The sequence below is a fragment of the Hipposideros armiger genome, unplaced genomic scaffold (genome assembly GCF_001890085.2).
Source record: "Hipposideros armiger isolate ML-2016 unplaced genomic scaffold, ASM189008v1 scaffold_47, whole genome shotgun sequence".
Taxonomy (NCBI): domain Eukaryota; kingdom Metazoa; phylum Chordata; class Mammalia; order Chiroptera; family Hipposideridae; genus Hipposideros; species Hipposideros armiger.
The window spans coordinates 885,734-900,573 of record NW_017731397.1 but is presented as its reverse complement, the minus strand read 5'-3'; the positions used below and the strand labels follow the sequence as shown (position 1 = coordinate 900,573).

At 48.2% G+C, this 14,840-nt stretch overlaps 1 protein-coding gene across 2 annotated transcripts in view; it reads right to left on the bottom strand.

Annotated features, from left to right (window-relative positions):
* NFE2L3 (NFE2 like bZIP transcription factor 3) overlaps positions 1–6,678 on the bottom strand; it is a 28,438-nt gene extending 21,760 nt beyond the window's left edge. The window contains exon 1 of one of the 2 annotated variants that reach the window (XM_019639886.1): positions 5,601–6,678. In XM_019639886.1, the coding sequence (XP_019495431.1) occupies positions 5,601–6,164 (564 nt within the window). In that variant the 5' untranslated portion in view covers positions 6,165–6,678. The remainder of the gene's footprint in view (positions 1–5,600) is intronic. The other variant, XM_019639887.1, reaches the window with a different exon arrangement.
* Between the last annotated feature and the right edge of the window lie 8,162 nt (positions 6,679–14,840).

Below are 14,840 nucleotides of genomic sequence, written 5' to 3'. Positions count from 1 at the left end.
CATTATACTGGTCCTGTTCTCTGGAGAACCCTGACTGATACTGAGTCTTATCCAATCTCAAAAAGTCACGCCACTATGACCACAGGTCAGACATTTATGCCACTGTCCACACCCCACCAACCACTGTAACCCAAAACCACCCAGGTATGTACCTGAGCCTCACCAGCTTCAGCTGCCCACAAATGGATTTGGAAATTAACGTAGATCCTTAACAACTAGACTTTGAGAATAAACTATTGCTATCGAAAGCCTGCCGCGAATGGGAGGAGCCTGTTTTTATACCTGTAGACGTGTCGTGGGTGAGAGGCATGCTTTACCTGATGCCTAAGAACAGTGACTTGGTCTATTCCGGGCAAGGTCACTAACTTGTTATATAACTTTAGGTAATCCTGTTTCACCACCTGATTAATTATAATGCCAACCTGAAAGTCTGCTTTCCACTGCCCCCATCCACTCAAATTGGCATTAAATGGTCTGATGGCCCCTCAGGGTTTCAGATCTGACCTACTTTCTAGTTGGACTCTGGCCTTGAAGGACCCAAGACACATTCAAGCTCATGATATCAAGCCAATGTGAAGGAATGGGTGAAAGCTCAATCAACAGACACGGCGGAACTGGCCTGTGTCTCACGCTGTCTTGGGTGTTGCCTGCAGGTTCAAGTGAAGACCCCATTTTCCATACTCAAGACACTGTGATTCAAAATAGACATGCAAAGTCCCATAAAAGAAATACTACAGAGTGTAATAGGGCTCGAAGGAGAAGAATAGGAAATGCTTGTAAATGACATGACAGTTGAGATGAATGAGAATTAACAGTCAGAAAACTGGGAAGAATAAAAGGAGGCATTCTCGGCAAAGGTAACAAAGTGAGAGACAGGAAAAGCATGGGCTGTCGGGAAAAGAAGGGAGAAAAAATTGGCTGGAAAGTAGGCTACAGGTGGAGGCTCATGGGAAATGAGCTCAGCTAGGGCAGTTAGGGAGTTGGGTCAACATCTGGCCAAATGAGGAGCCTTGAATGACAAAATATTGAATTGGTAGGTAATAAGGAGCTAGTGGAGGCTCCCCAAATGAGAGTGCAGAAAACCAAGGCGTGCTCTGGAAGCCTGCACCTGGCCATAGAATGGACAGAAATAAACTGGGGAAGGGGCATTACAGAGCCCAGCTGAATTAGTAATAGCCAGAGCTGACACTGTTGAGGGCATTATCATGTACCAACCCTGTTGAACTTACATTTAATCCTCACAACTCCCTAAGGTACTCTTACCATCCCATTTTAAGGATAAGGGAACCAAGGCACAGAGAAGGAAAGAAGTGTGCCCCAGATCATACAACCAGTCAGCAGTGGAGCCGAGACCTACAGCTACCCCAGCTGGTCAGATTCCAGTGCCAGAGCGCCTGACCACAAGGCTGGCCTGCCTGAGCGGGGGCCTGGGCTCTGCACTCTGTTTTCAGGGTTGAGCTGAGAAGTCAGGGGAATGGAAAGGAGATTGATGCAGGGGACACAGCAAAGATGCTATCTCCATAACCTACCAATTCAGGTGAAGGACTGACTGGGAAAAGTCTGAAATAGGATCCCCACGGTTCTTTGCACATCAAGCCAGAAAAAAAAAAACACCCAGATTTGCTCATTAGCACATACCAAGTCCTGCTGCAGATGATCCTACACAGACCAGCTGCTTCCCGAAACAGCTTAGTTTTCAACAGTTGGAGCCCATTTGCTAAGCAAGCTGAACACCCCAAGAGTTGCCAGGAAAAGGGAGGTGGTGACTGTGTTACAAATGGAATTGTATCCCTCAAAATTCATATGCTGAAGTCATAACCCTCGGTACCTCAGATTGTGACCTTACTTGGAAATTGGAGCATTGTAGATGTAATTAGTTAAGATGAATAGGTGGGCCCCTAATCCAATATGACTGATATCCTTATAAAAAGGGAAATTTGGATACAGACACGCACAGAAGGAGAATGCCATGTGAAGATGGAGGCAGAAACTGGGGTAATGCAATAAAACCAAGCGCCTCCAAAGACTGCCAGCAATCTACCAGATGCTAGGGCGGGCAACAGATTCTCCTTCCCTTCCAACCCTGCTGACACCTTCATCTCCAACTTCTTGTCTCTGGAACTATGGGACAATGAATTTCTCTTGGTTAAGCCGCCCAGTTCGTAGCACTTTGTTCTGGAAGTCCCAGGACACTAATGCAGTGACCTATGCCACCCTTTCCCATCAAGGCCTCAGGGCATCTTTACGTTGTCCTTTAGTAAGCAAAAGGGAGAGCTTCCTGTGAAAATTTTCAGCGCTGCAGTGGATGGAATTATTGGACTATTTCTGTATCCTGGCTGTGAGTTAGAAACAGGCAAGTGTTTGAAATTTCATCTATCTCCACTTGCCCAGGCATCAGGGACATTCTTTGTGAAGGAAAAGAAATTTTTCCTTTAACAATCAAGGACCTTTCTCTTCCCTTTCCTATTAGAAGCAAGTATTAATTGTATCAGATTCTTCCTGTGACCTGAAGAAACCCAATCCAATGAGCAATAAATCAAGAGGTTCTGCTGGACCCCTCACCCAGGAGACGGTGCCCATCCCAGGTCACGAAACCACATCAAGATGACCACACGCCTTCTCAGTTTCAAAGTGGCAACAGCTCCCTGAAATACTGATGCTGGGTATACACAGTCACCCCATCTTCAAATATGCTCACACATTCAATTCTGCAAAAACTGTTCATTTCTGTGTTTCACCCAAGCATCATTTTCAGGAACACGTGCTTCATCAGTTGTGAGTGAATGGCTGTGGTCATGAAAAGAAGCAATGTCTGCCCTGGGGAATTCCAGATTCTGTTTTCAGATAGTGATTAGCCCCACTAAGAAGTGAAACCAAAGCAGTTCTTCTTTGGGTCTCGTACAACTCAAATGTAAGCCACCAGAATGATCTATTTAAAAACAAAACAAACCTATGATGTTCTTATGGGGCAAAACACTCCCTCTCTTTGAAGTAAACAGTAACTAACATTTACTAAGCACTTAAGACACAACAAGCACAGTTCAAAGTCAGCTATGTGGAATGAATTGATTCTCACAACAACCTTATGTAGCAGGCACCTTTATTATTCTCACTGTGCAGGTGAGGAGAATGAAGCACAGATAAGTAAAGAAACTGGCCCAAGGTCACAGAGCCATAAATGGTAGAGCTGGGATTCAAAACTGGGCAGTCTGGCTCCAACACACCTTACACCCTTACCAACCAACCAACTCAGACAAATAGGCAAACAACTAAAGGAAATAAAGTGAGTGGGAACAGCCGAAGGAGAGTGGGTTGAGGATGGAGGCAAAAGAGAACACCAATTACATTCCATGAGCTGGGCTGGCACTTCACATATGCTTTTCCCATTTAACTGGCACAACACCCCAGAGGTAAGCATTATTCTCCCACTTGACTGATGAAACACTGAGGCTTGGGGTGATTAAAGTAAACTGTAAGAGGGCACATTTGTAAGTGATGCCTCCAAACCCGAATCTGTGGATTGCAAAAACCGGTGTTTTCTCAGCCCATTTTCTCCCAGTCACGGTTTCAAACTGTAACCGCAGCCTTCTGGATGGTACAATCTGCTTTTAACAGTCAATCCAGTATTGGAGACAGTGGGCCAGGAGTCAGTAGTGAGGGGCATGACCCCACACCAGCTGCATGTGTGTCCAGAGAACCTGAGTACACTGCAGGTGCTTAATTAATGTGCCAGTCTGGGAGTCAGGAAGCTCAGGTTCTAGCCCCACTTCTGGAACTAATTATCTGGGTGGCTTTAGCCAAATCTCCTAACCTCGCCGGGCTTCTATTTTCCTTAAGTACAAATTGGATAAGGTTGCTCGGCCTGTGTACCTCCAGGTTGATGTAAAAAGGCCTTACCAATAAAGGTGAATTGGCCGTGACAACTGTTTAAGGTGCTCGACAGCTGACCACCGCCAGAATGAACATAACCAGGTCATCCAAGCAAGCAGCTACCCCAGTCCAGCAGGTCCACACATGCCAGCCGGGAAAGGCAACGCCAGAATGGCCCCATGTGAACTTCTCCCTCTCACCTAGGAAAGCTGGGCTCAGGGCCAACCAGCTCTGGCTGGTCCTAGGCCCCAGAGCTTCCCCCAAGGCTGGCTTGCTTGTCTAAATAGGTACCAACCAGGTGATGCGGGGAGGAGGGGAGTCCTTGCAGAGTGAAGAGCCTCGCCTCCTTCCAGGTCCCTGGATGCTTTGCAAGCCGGCTGGCATTCAGCTGTGAGGGGGGCAGGGTGCCATCTGGTACAGCATCCAGCATTGGGTTTCATTCCGTATGTTACAGAATCAGGAAAGGTAGCAGTGCAACACGCACCTCTCGTTCAGGAGGCAGAGGATTCAGATGAGGGACCAGATTGAAGGTGTGGGAAGAACCTTCCACTGTTTGTTCTGAACAGACAAAAGCCCTCCAAGACTCTCACTAACCCCCCGCCCCATTAGTTCTGGCCCCAGTAAAAGGAAGGGATCAAATCTGCATAACAGTGAATCACCGAACACTCTGGCACAATGACCCCCCCAGGAGAGGGTGGAGAAGCTCGTCTGACAACTGCCTACACAAACGTCTGACAACTGCGTACACAAACGGCAATTCGGAAGAGCAGCAAACAAACCTGTCTAGCCCCAATTCCCGTTTTGCTTTAGATTGCACTCCACAAAACCAACGTTCAAGGAACACTTGTTGATGGATACCAGTTGGTCACACTAAGGTTTGGGCCAAGAAAGAATTAAAAAGGTCCCTTTGAAGGAACTTTGGATAAGGTGGTTTTGTAGAAATTGTCATTAAGTGTCCTTGGACTGGAAGGGGCCATCAGCAGCAACACAGATACTTCAACGGACAGATCTCGGTGAACTGTTTCAAAAGGAAGTTAAACCAAAGGGTTTGAACCTATGAATCAAAGGGAACTTGTTAGTCACTAGATGATAGAATACCTGTTTTATGCTACAGCGGTTACACATTAACTGGGGATGGTTGGGTCACAGCGGGACAGTCTATCAGCTGGCCTAAGACTGAACACTGACCACTGCTCCTTAATCCAGGGAGGCAACAAAAACGAACTGCAACTGGGTTAAAATCCGGATTGGGGGGGAGCCATCGCGTTAAGCCGGAAGCGTGGTGCTTAAAGAGAAACGTGCGACCTCACCAAGGCCAAGGCCTCCTTCGGATCCTCCCGGTCACGCACGGGTTCCAGAAAAAGACATCTCAGTGTACACGAGTACTGAACGAAGGCAGTGCGCAAGAAAATTACCAGCATCCCTTCTCCCCTCCCCAGCCCCGAACTACCCTTGATAGCCATCAAACGCACAAAAAAGTGTTCCCTGTAACAAAACGGATGATTTCACCCACTTGTCTCTCAACTATTAATAAAAGCCACAGCGCCAGCACTAACAGCCTTCGTTCAGATTCACAAAAAGCAGTGGCGCAGAGTCGTCCGCGAACCTACAGCAACCCAGGGACTGAAGGTGGGGGGACACAGGGTGTGCCCCCCCCCGGTCCCTTACACCCTCTAGGGCTCCTGGCCAGCTCTCCCAGCACCGTGCTCGCGTCCCCGCTCTCTTGTTACCTCGCTCGCGCCTCCGCTGGCGTCCGGCACTTGAGCCGTCGGTTCCGCCGGTGCCTTCTCCTCCTCCCCAGCAGCCAAAGGACTACTCGGAGACGCTCGGGGGTCCCCGCCACCTCCCGGCGCAGCCTGGCTGCCGCCGTCCGCACTGGCGCCGACTCCTCCTGCCGACGAGGCGGCGGCGGCGCCGAGCAGCCCGTGGGCTCCGTCGGCGTCCCCGGCCGCCACGCTGTGAACCAGCCACGCATCCACGCGGGTACGGGGAATGAATGGGACGCCCAGCGCGCGCACTTCCCGGAGCAGCTGGCCCTCCGGCTCCGGTTCCCGGCCTTTGGGGTGAAGGTGGTCGGCGCGCCCCCACCCTCCCGAGGCCGGGAAGGAGCTGAGCGCATATGCGGGATTCGTCTGGCTGTCTGCGAACAGCAGTTCATCCCGGAGCAGAGTGGGCGGTGGGAGCAGCAGGTAGAGGTCCAGTTCCACATCCAGGTGGAGCCCCGCCAAGCTCAGCAGGATGGTGAGGTGCAGGAGGCCGCCGCCGTCGGACCACCACGGCTTCAGGTACTTCATCTCCCGCCGCGCGCCCAGGGACGCCCCAGCCGGCGCCCGCGGGTTCCAGCGCTCCAGCAGCCGCTGCGGCACGTGAGGACCCCGCGCGCCGCCGGCACCTGCCCGGAAGAGACCGAAAAGCGAAACAATGGATCCAGGAGCGCAGCAGCCGTCGCGGGTTCCCGGAGCCCGGCACAAAGGCACTCCCTTGCAGGCCTGCACGGTGCCAGAAGCTCAGGAGAGGCGGAGGAGGAGCCACCTGCGCGCGGAGCTAGCCTGCCTCTCCGCCTCGTAGCTCCGCGCGCCGGCCAGGCCCCGCCCCCGGCCGCGGGCGCAGTCGCTGGGGACACGCCCACTGCCGCCCCGGCCTTGCGCCCGTGGGAGGGGCCTGCGCCCGTGGGAGGGGCCTACGCGGGCGGGGCGGGGCTCCTCAGCTCAAAGGCTCTTTATTCCGGGGGAAACGCAAAGCTTTCTGGGAGCAGGAGTTGTGGGCCCCAAGTGGCCCTCAACCTTGTGCGGGCAGGCTGGGCTGTCGTAGCTGACTGCGCGGGTGGGAATAAGGGGTCAGGGTTCAGGGATAAGGATGGGTGGGAAGGGACCGGATATGTAGACTGAGGGAAAAAGTCGAGGCACTGGCAGCATGCAAAGGTCTTCCACCTACGTGAGAACACTGGGCTGCTGCACTGGGTTCAGGAATCTGATCCCTGGAATCGGATTCCAGCCCCGCTATCTGCCAGTCGTGTGACCTCGAGTAAGTTACTTCTCTGTGCCTCAGTTCTCTTATCTGCAAAAGGAGGATAACAGTACCTGTCCAACACGGATGTGGTAAGGTCAGATGAACTATTATATGTAAAGCCCAGAGTTTGACGTACAGATTCCACAGCTGCCATTAGGATCAAAGAGCACTTTCCCAAAACCCTGTTCCCCCTCCCCAGGCCGTGTGCTCCAGCCTCACAGACTCCTCACTTGTCCCTGTTGTGCCCTACACGATGGTAGGCCTTCCCTCATGGTTTCCTTTGCTCTTTATTAAGGGAGGGTTAAGAGCACAAGCTCTCGAGTTACCCTGTGTGAGTTCACATACCCCCTCTACCTGGACCTTGGACAAATGGCTCACTTTCTGTGTGCCTTAGTTTCCTTACTTGGAAAATGGAACTCATAATAGCACCTCCCCAGGAGACCTGTTGTGAACCCCAAATGAGATGCATGTCAACCACCAACCAACAGCACTTGATAGGTAGGAAGTGCTCTCCGAGTGTTACCCATTATTTGTATTACCCATCCTCCAAGGCTTAACCCAAAGATACATCCTGTGAGCTTTCACCATCTGAAATTAATCACTTCCCCCATCTGTTCTCCCACAGTGCTTTTTCCATATGCCAACAATGCAACACTTGGCACCTTCTATTCTAGTTGAGGATTAGAGCGATTTGCCCATTGTACATTCTTGAGAGGAAAAAAAAAAACAAAAAACCTGTTTGGCTCACCTTTGTGCCTGCATGGTACCCAGCGCTGGGCTTGCAAATGTAGGTTTTACTAACCCACATTCCTCTCCCTGGAGGGGAGGGGGGAGGCGAAGGAGGGGATGCTCAACTGGAGGTTGGCAGTTGTGTAGGAAGTTGAGCAAGACTTGTTTTTCAAGGTCCCTTCCTCCACTTGGGTTTCTCTTCTCTCTTGGAGCCAATGTGATAACTTCACATGCGATTTCAGTTTGCCCAGTGAGAACCTGGACAGGGCAGCAGAGCCTGCTTCTGCTTTAAGCCTTGGTGAATGGGTTAGGGGGTGGTGAAGAGGCTGGGAAAGGGATGAAGAGAGATGCTCACCAGGTTAGTAAGATTTGAGACAAGCCCTTGTTCACACCACTTAATTCCTGGATAGGGGATTCAGGTTCTGGGCTTGACAAATGTCAGCTGAATTCAGGTTTTTACTGAGGCCCTACTAAATTGCCTGATGCTTGTTGGAGGCTGTGAAGGATATGAAATGGATACTTTTGCTGGGTAAATATATGGTTTCATTAAGGAGATTTCCCAAGAAACAAGGGAAAGAATGTTCTCAGATGTCAAAATGTTGAGGAGAAGTAAATGACTATAAAGGAATTGCTGTAAACCAGGTGAAAACAGATGATGCCTTCTTCAAACAGATGATGCCTTCTTCAAAATGGTATCTTCCAGAATCTAGCACAGAGTTGGTGCTCAAAAAAAAATTTTTTTTTTCAGTTGAATTAAGGAGTTTACACTTGAGGTATGTTTTGAGGGATCTGAATAGATTAGGCAGAGCATTCAAACTTCCTTCTAACATTAGTTGGGAGGAGGCTGACTGCTCACCCTTTAAAATGTGAGTTGGTAATCACATAGTATCTGTCAGACTGCTCCATTCAAAAGTGTGGCATAATGCTAGCTTACAGGCTGGTGAAAAGGAGGGCACACAAAAGACTCTGAGATAAAACATTAAACAGGAGACTCATAATTAATCCCATATACCCTTGACCTTAATTGTAAGAAAAGTTCCCATTTTTAGGAATGCGGAAAAGAGTGGAGTGAGATTAGAAGGAATGACGTCTACTTAGGTTTTTGTTTTGTTTTGTTTTTTATTTCTAGAATCCCTCCATCCAGGAATAGCCAAGTGACTAGTGCAAACCATTGTCATATAAAAGCCTTGAAAAGTTATCTGTGTTTATTAAAACTCTTAAATCAGCACCACTCAAAAGATGGTCTAAAACTGATGCCTATCCACAAACCATTTGTATCTGGTCCAGATGAAGTAAGTAATAGAATTGAGCGTGTTTAGAAATTTTTATAATAATTTGACATTGTTGCCACATCCAACGTGCTATCAGTGGGGGTTTTTTTTGTTTTTTGTTTTTTTGCGTTTGTGTCTTTGTTATTTTATTTTTCTAGAAATTAATTTTTATTTATTTCACCAAAGTAGTGACCCACAGAGATTGGAAAATAAAAAACAAAATAAAATAAAATAAAAAAGAAGCTGGTCCTTCAGCAGGATTAGTTTGAGAAGGCCTGCCTTAAATGGAATTCCTGGGAGGTAGGCAGGGTCTAAGATGACTTCCAGTTCTCCCCTTTTCCGGAGTGTAGGCTAAATCTAGTGACTTGCTTTTAACAAATAGAATATGGGCAAAACTGATGGGATGTCATTTCCAAGATTAGGTTATGAAAAGACTGGGTGGCTTCTGTTTCATTTATTTTCTTAGTCTGTTTGGGCTGCTATAACAAAAATACCATAGAACTGGGTGGCTTATAAACAACAGAAATTTATGACTCACTGTTCTGGAGGCTGGAAGTCCAAGATCAGGGTGCCAGCAGGGTCGGGTTCTAGTGAGGTGACTCTCCAGGTTGCAGACTGCTGACTTTTTGTTGTATCCTCCTATGGTAGAAAGGGTAGGGAGCTTTCTCAGTGGCTTTCATAAGAGTCCTAGTCACATTCATGGTGGCTCTGTCCATCACCTAATCACTTCCCAAAGGCCCTACCTCCTAATCATCTTGGGGGGGGTTAGGTTTCAATACATGAATTTGGTGGAGGGACACAGTCAGCCCATAGCACTTCCTTTCTCTCTCCGTGCCTTGGAGAGGATGCCATGCTGTGAGCAGCCCTATAGAAGCTCATATAGCAAGGTCTGAGTGTCTTCTGCCAGTAGCCATCGAGAACCTGAGGCCTGCCGACAGCCACTTGAATGAGCTTAGAAGCAGATCCTTCCCTAGTTCAGGTTTGAGATGACTGCAGCCCTAACCAACTCCCTGAGGAAACCAAAGCATGTATCTATGTCACACGTGGACTCCTGACCCAGAAATGACTCCAGGATAATAAATGCTGTTTCAAGCCACTAAGTGTTGGGGTCATTTGTTATGCAGACTAGATAACTTAGCACACCTTGTTTCAGAAGTGGACATCCGACACGTAAAAGGAAAAACTACAAATGCTACCGCAGTTGTGCTATCTGGCTAATGATGTAGTCAACACATACTTTATAACTGCAAAGTACCATTACAGTAGTACACTCTGGTCCCCAGATGCACTTAACCTTTTAGGAGTAAGACTGTAGCTTGGCATGAAAGATAGTTGCCACTAAAACAGCCTCTGGCAGCGGATGGGAGGTAAGCAGCAAGCAAGTGCTTTCTTCCATGGCTGTTTCTCGCAAGTATCCAGACTCAGCAAGAAAGAAAACAGGTCTGAACCTTAGACTCCTTCTTTTAGAAAGTTTCTGCTAATATTGGCCACAGGAAATTTAAATTTGTGGTAGAAATACCAGGATTAAGCAAAATAGCCTATTCAAAGTCCAAGACATAAATTAAGATATAAGTCATATTATCTGGAAGGAAGAATTAAGCATAGGTAGTTTCAAAGCAGGCATAGTAACTAGAATTTAAATGACTGCGATTGTTGAGACATTGTGCCAAAGGCTTCTGCACAATAGATTTATGAATGGCCTAATTTGCTACCTTGTACCAGTCTTGGTGGTGGTGAATCAGCTGATACTTGATGAAGAGGAAGAGTTTATCCTCCTTTTTTTATTTTAAAGATTTTATTGGGGAATTGGGGAAGGGGTATAGACAAGTTTCTGTCCTCTTTTTGTTCTTCAGTCTAGTTGTGGAGGACGTCGCTTCACTGGCCCATGCTGGTATTATCATTGTACTCTTCCCAGGTGAGGCAGTCGATCACCAGCCATTGGACAGCCACTCACAGCAGCTCACGAAAGCTCACACCCGCAGCCGGCCAGCCCCACTGCAGCCTACACCATAGCTGGCAGCTCACGGCAGCCCAGCTTCAGGTCGAGCTGTTGTTCACCATCTTAGCTGTAGAGGGCGCAGCATCACTGGCCCTCATGTGGGATCCGAACCAGGGCCCTGCTGCTCAGAGCTGGTGTCCCAAGCCAACTCCTAACCAACATGCCACTCAGCCGGCCGAGTTTATCCTTCTTCTCATGTTAGTCTGTAATCTTGTAAAAGTTTGACTATAAAGTTATTTTGGACATTATGGTGATAATATCACTCTCACACGCAGCATTTGCAACAGAAGCTCCGATGAACCCTGGTCTGTGCTGAGCCCTTTTCATGCATAATCTCATTAACTGCTCACAGCAGCTCTATGAAGTAGGTATTGCTTCCATTTTATATTGTCTAGATAAGGACACTGAGGCTCTGGGACATGACACCCTGTGCCCAAGAACATGCACGCCCTTGGTAAATGGCAGAGTCAGAATTCAAACCCACGATCTCTCCACTTCCCACTGCTGTCCACCCCTCCTCTGTGCTGTTTTGCTTGTTTATTCATTACTCCTCCTCCTCCTCCTTCGGGAGGAAAACGCCCCTTTTCAATCAATGCATTCTTCCCAAGGCTTTTTTTTTTTTAAGATTTTTATTGGGGAATTGGGGGGATGGGAACAGTGCTGGGGAATTGGGGGAAGGGGAACAGACAAGTTGCTGTCGTTTTGTTCTTCAATCTAGTTGTGGAGGACGTTGCTTCACTGGCCCAAGTTGGCACCATCATTGCACTCTTCCTGGGCGAGGCAGATCAGTCGCCGGCTTCTGGACTGCCGCTCACTGTGGCTGCTGGCCGCTCACGCTGGATGCTGGCTACATACAGTAGCCCATGGCAACCCACTGCCACAGGGACTGCAGCCTACGCCATCACCGGCGACTCACGGCAGCCCAGCTCCAGGTTGAGCTGTTGTTCAGCATCTTAGTTGTGGAGGGCAGTGTCACTTGCCCTCATCTGTGGGATCCGAACCGGGGCCCTATGGTGTCCCAAGCCAGTTCTTAACCATCGCACCACTCGGCCGGCCCCCCAAGGCTTTTGAACGTGTAAAAACCTGCTAACATCTTTCTCTTCGCTGCAAAGTTTCACAGGAAGTGAAGTGTTGGTTTTGTCCCTCCGTCTGATGCTTCTTGATCTTTTACACAGAAATAACCAACCCTGTATTTAGGGCATCCTCTCGTGATTCTTGCATAGTTTTGATTCCTATTGATCTGTGCTAGTCTCGTTTCCATCAACGGCATGTATAAAGCACCTGGTTGGTGGCAGTCATGGGGATACAAAGACTTTGGAGACAGGAGCTTGCTGTCTTCATCGGGAAGCACGATGTGCACAGGCTGAAACTCACGCCACTGCTTTGGGAGCCTAAGATTCCTCATGTGAGGAATGTATTTGTTTAAGGCCAGGCCTGTGCCAGGGAACTGACAAGCTAAGTAGTTTTGCCACCTCCCACCTAGGCTCTGTAGCACGAATTGGAATTCTTACGTTCAGGTGAAGTAAGGTTCCCGAGTTTGCAGTTGGGGTGTGTGTGTGTGTGTGTGTGTGTGTGTGTGTGTGTGTGTGTGTGTAAGTGTAAGGGCATTGCAAAGGACAAAAAGGGATTTAGGAAGCAAGGTAGAGAGGTCTAGGGGACTTTGGAATGAGGTTGATCCGGAGGGAATGAGAAGTCTACAACAAGCTTGCGCCATATACACACGTGGGAGCAAAGGGGAACTACCATTGGCAACCTTTGTCCTGTCCATCAGATCCAAAGTGAGGGACCCCTAAACTGTTCTGGGCCTGGTTCTCTTTGACCACAGGGTGGCTAACCACTATAATAAACAACCCCAAAATCTCAGTGACTTACCCAAAGGAAGTTTACTTTTTTCTCATTTCACAGTTCAGAAAACGGTTTGGAATAAGGGGAGTCTGTTCTTTGGGGTCATTTGAGGACACAGGCTCTTTCCTTATAGTGCTTTGTCCTCCTTTAGGTCCTCAGCTTCTTCTCATTCAGTTAGTGATGGGGAAAGAGAGTGAAAACCAAGCATGGGAGGACTATGGACTGGGCCTGGAAGTGGCACCCACAACTTCCCCTCATAGTCCATTGGCCAGCACTCAGCCACACGGCCATACCTAGCTGAAAGGGAGGCTGGAAGGTGGGGTCCAGCCATGTTCCCAAGACCAAGAGGAGAGCAGGAATATCTGTCTCTGGCACATCTGGTGTGCCACTGTCCCTTGGTCTTATTCTGCATTCCATTCATTCAGAAACCACTTATTCAGCACCTACGGGATATCTAGCTCTTTTAATGAAAAATTTATTGTTGGCCGCTCAGAGTGAATTAACACACTAATGCAAATCCAGAGCGGCTTGTTCAAGCTTGACAAGTGTAGGAGTTTAAGATGCCACCTGGTGAGAAGAGCCCAAGCAGGTGGTGCCCATCATGGAAAGAGCCTGGGATTCCCGGGCCTAATCCTAGCTTGGCCCAAGCAAGTCATTTGGAAAGGGCCCCTGCGTCTCTGGACCTTAGGCGTCTCATCTGCACAGTGAGAACTTGAACTGGCCAGGTTCCTAAGTTCCCTTCTTGTTTTCGTCGTCTCGAAGCCTTGGCAACGAATGAGGATACCTTAGATTACTACCAAGCTTCAGTCTTCTCACTTAACTTTGAGACTGTCAGTCCTGAAAGCACTACTACTTTGCTTTGGAAAACAAAGCAAAAAAGAATACCTTCTACGCTTGATGACATCTCCAGCTGGAAAAAGAATCTAAAAGGCATCTCTCCCTGACTGGGGACACATCTTTTTTTTGTTGGCCCATGTTCCTGCTTGATCATATTTTGAAAGTCTAACATGCACCTTGATCTTCACTCTTCATCTTCACAGTATTTGATGACAGGGAGGCAGCACCTAAGTTGGGTTGTGGAGAAAGTCACTGACCGTCCACAAAGTAGAAGAGCCAAGTGCCCATAATTGGGAATTAATACCAGCACAGTTTGCAGAGGACTGATTTATTGTGCCTCTGCTATGAGAAACTCATTTTGAGGCCAACGACCCTGATCATTATTTAATAAATTTGATGGGGTTTTTTATTACCTGAACTGACGATTAGTTTAGCACCTGAATTCCCTCATTTGCTTAATCATCTCCCTCAAGCATATTTGTATTTTTGATAGCAGCTATAATGGTCTCTTTACGAATTCACATCATTAACCAATTCCTGCTTAACTGTTTCTTTGTCCTTGCTGGTTTTCTCTAATTCCTAGTTTTATTTTCCTGCACTCCGGAATCTCTACCTGACCTTAACTCAGTGCCAGCTTTCTGATTGCCAAACTACTCATATAAGACAGAAGGCAGGGCTTCCAGGGCCGTACAGATCTCCTTGGGATCCCCCTGCCAACCCCTGCCTGCCTTCCACCCACATTTTAAAAAAGTAAATACCAATCAGAGTCTTTGCGTGCTGAACAAATGTTACCTGTGGTATTGTAGTGGCTTAAATAGTGCATTCCCAAAATTCACATCCACCCCCAAACCTCCAAATATGACTTTAATTGGAAATAGGGCCTTTACAGATGTAACTAAGGTAAGGATTGAGATGAGATTATACTGGATTATGGTGAGCCCTACGTCCAATGGGACATCCTTGTAAGAGGCAGAAAAGGACACACAGACATGAGGAAGGAAGCGACGTGAAGACAGAGGCAAAGATGGGAGTGAGGCTGCTACGAGCCAAGGAACACTGGAGCCACCAGAAGCTGGAGAAGGTAGGAAGATTCACCCTCCCGCCCCCCGCCCCCAAAGCCTCCACAGGGAGCATGGCCCACCAGCACTTTGATTTCAGATTCCTGGCCTCTGGAACCACATGTGAGAGATACATTTCTGTTGTTCAAGCCACCATGTTTAGGCAGTGGTAATTTGTTCTGCCGTTCCAAGGAAACTCATACAGATGTTTCCTTCCATTTT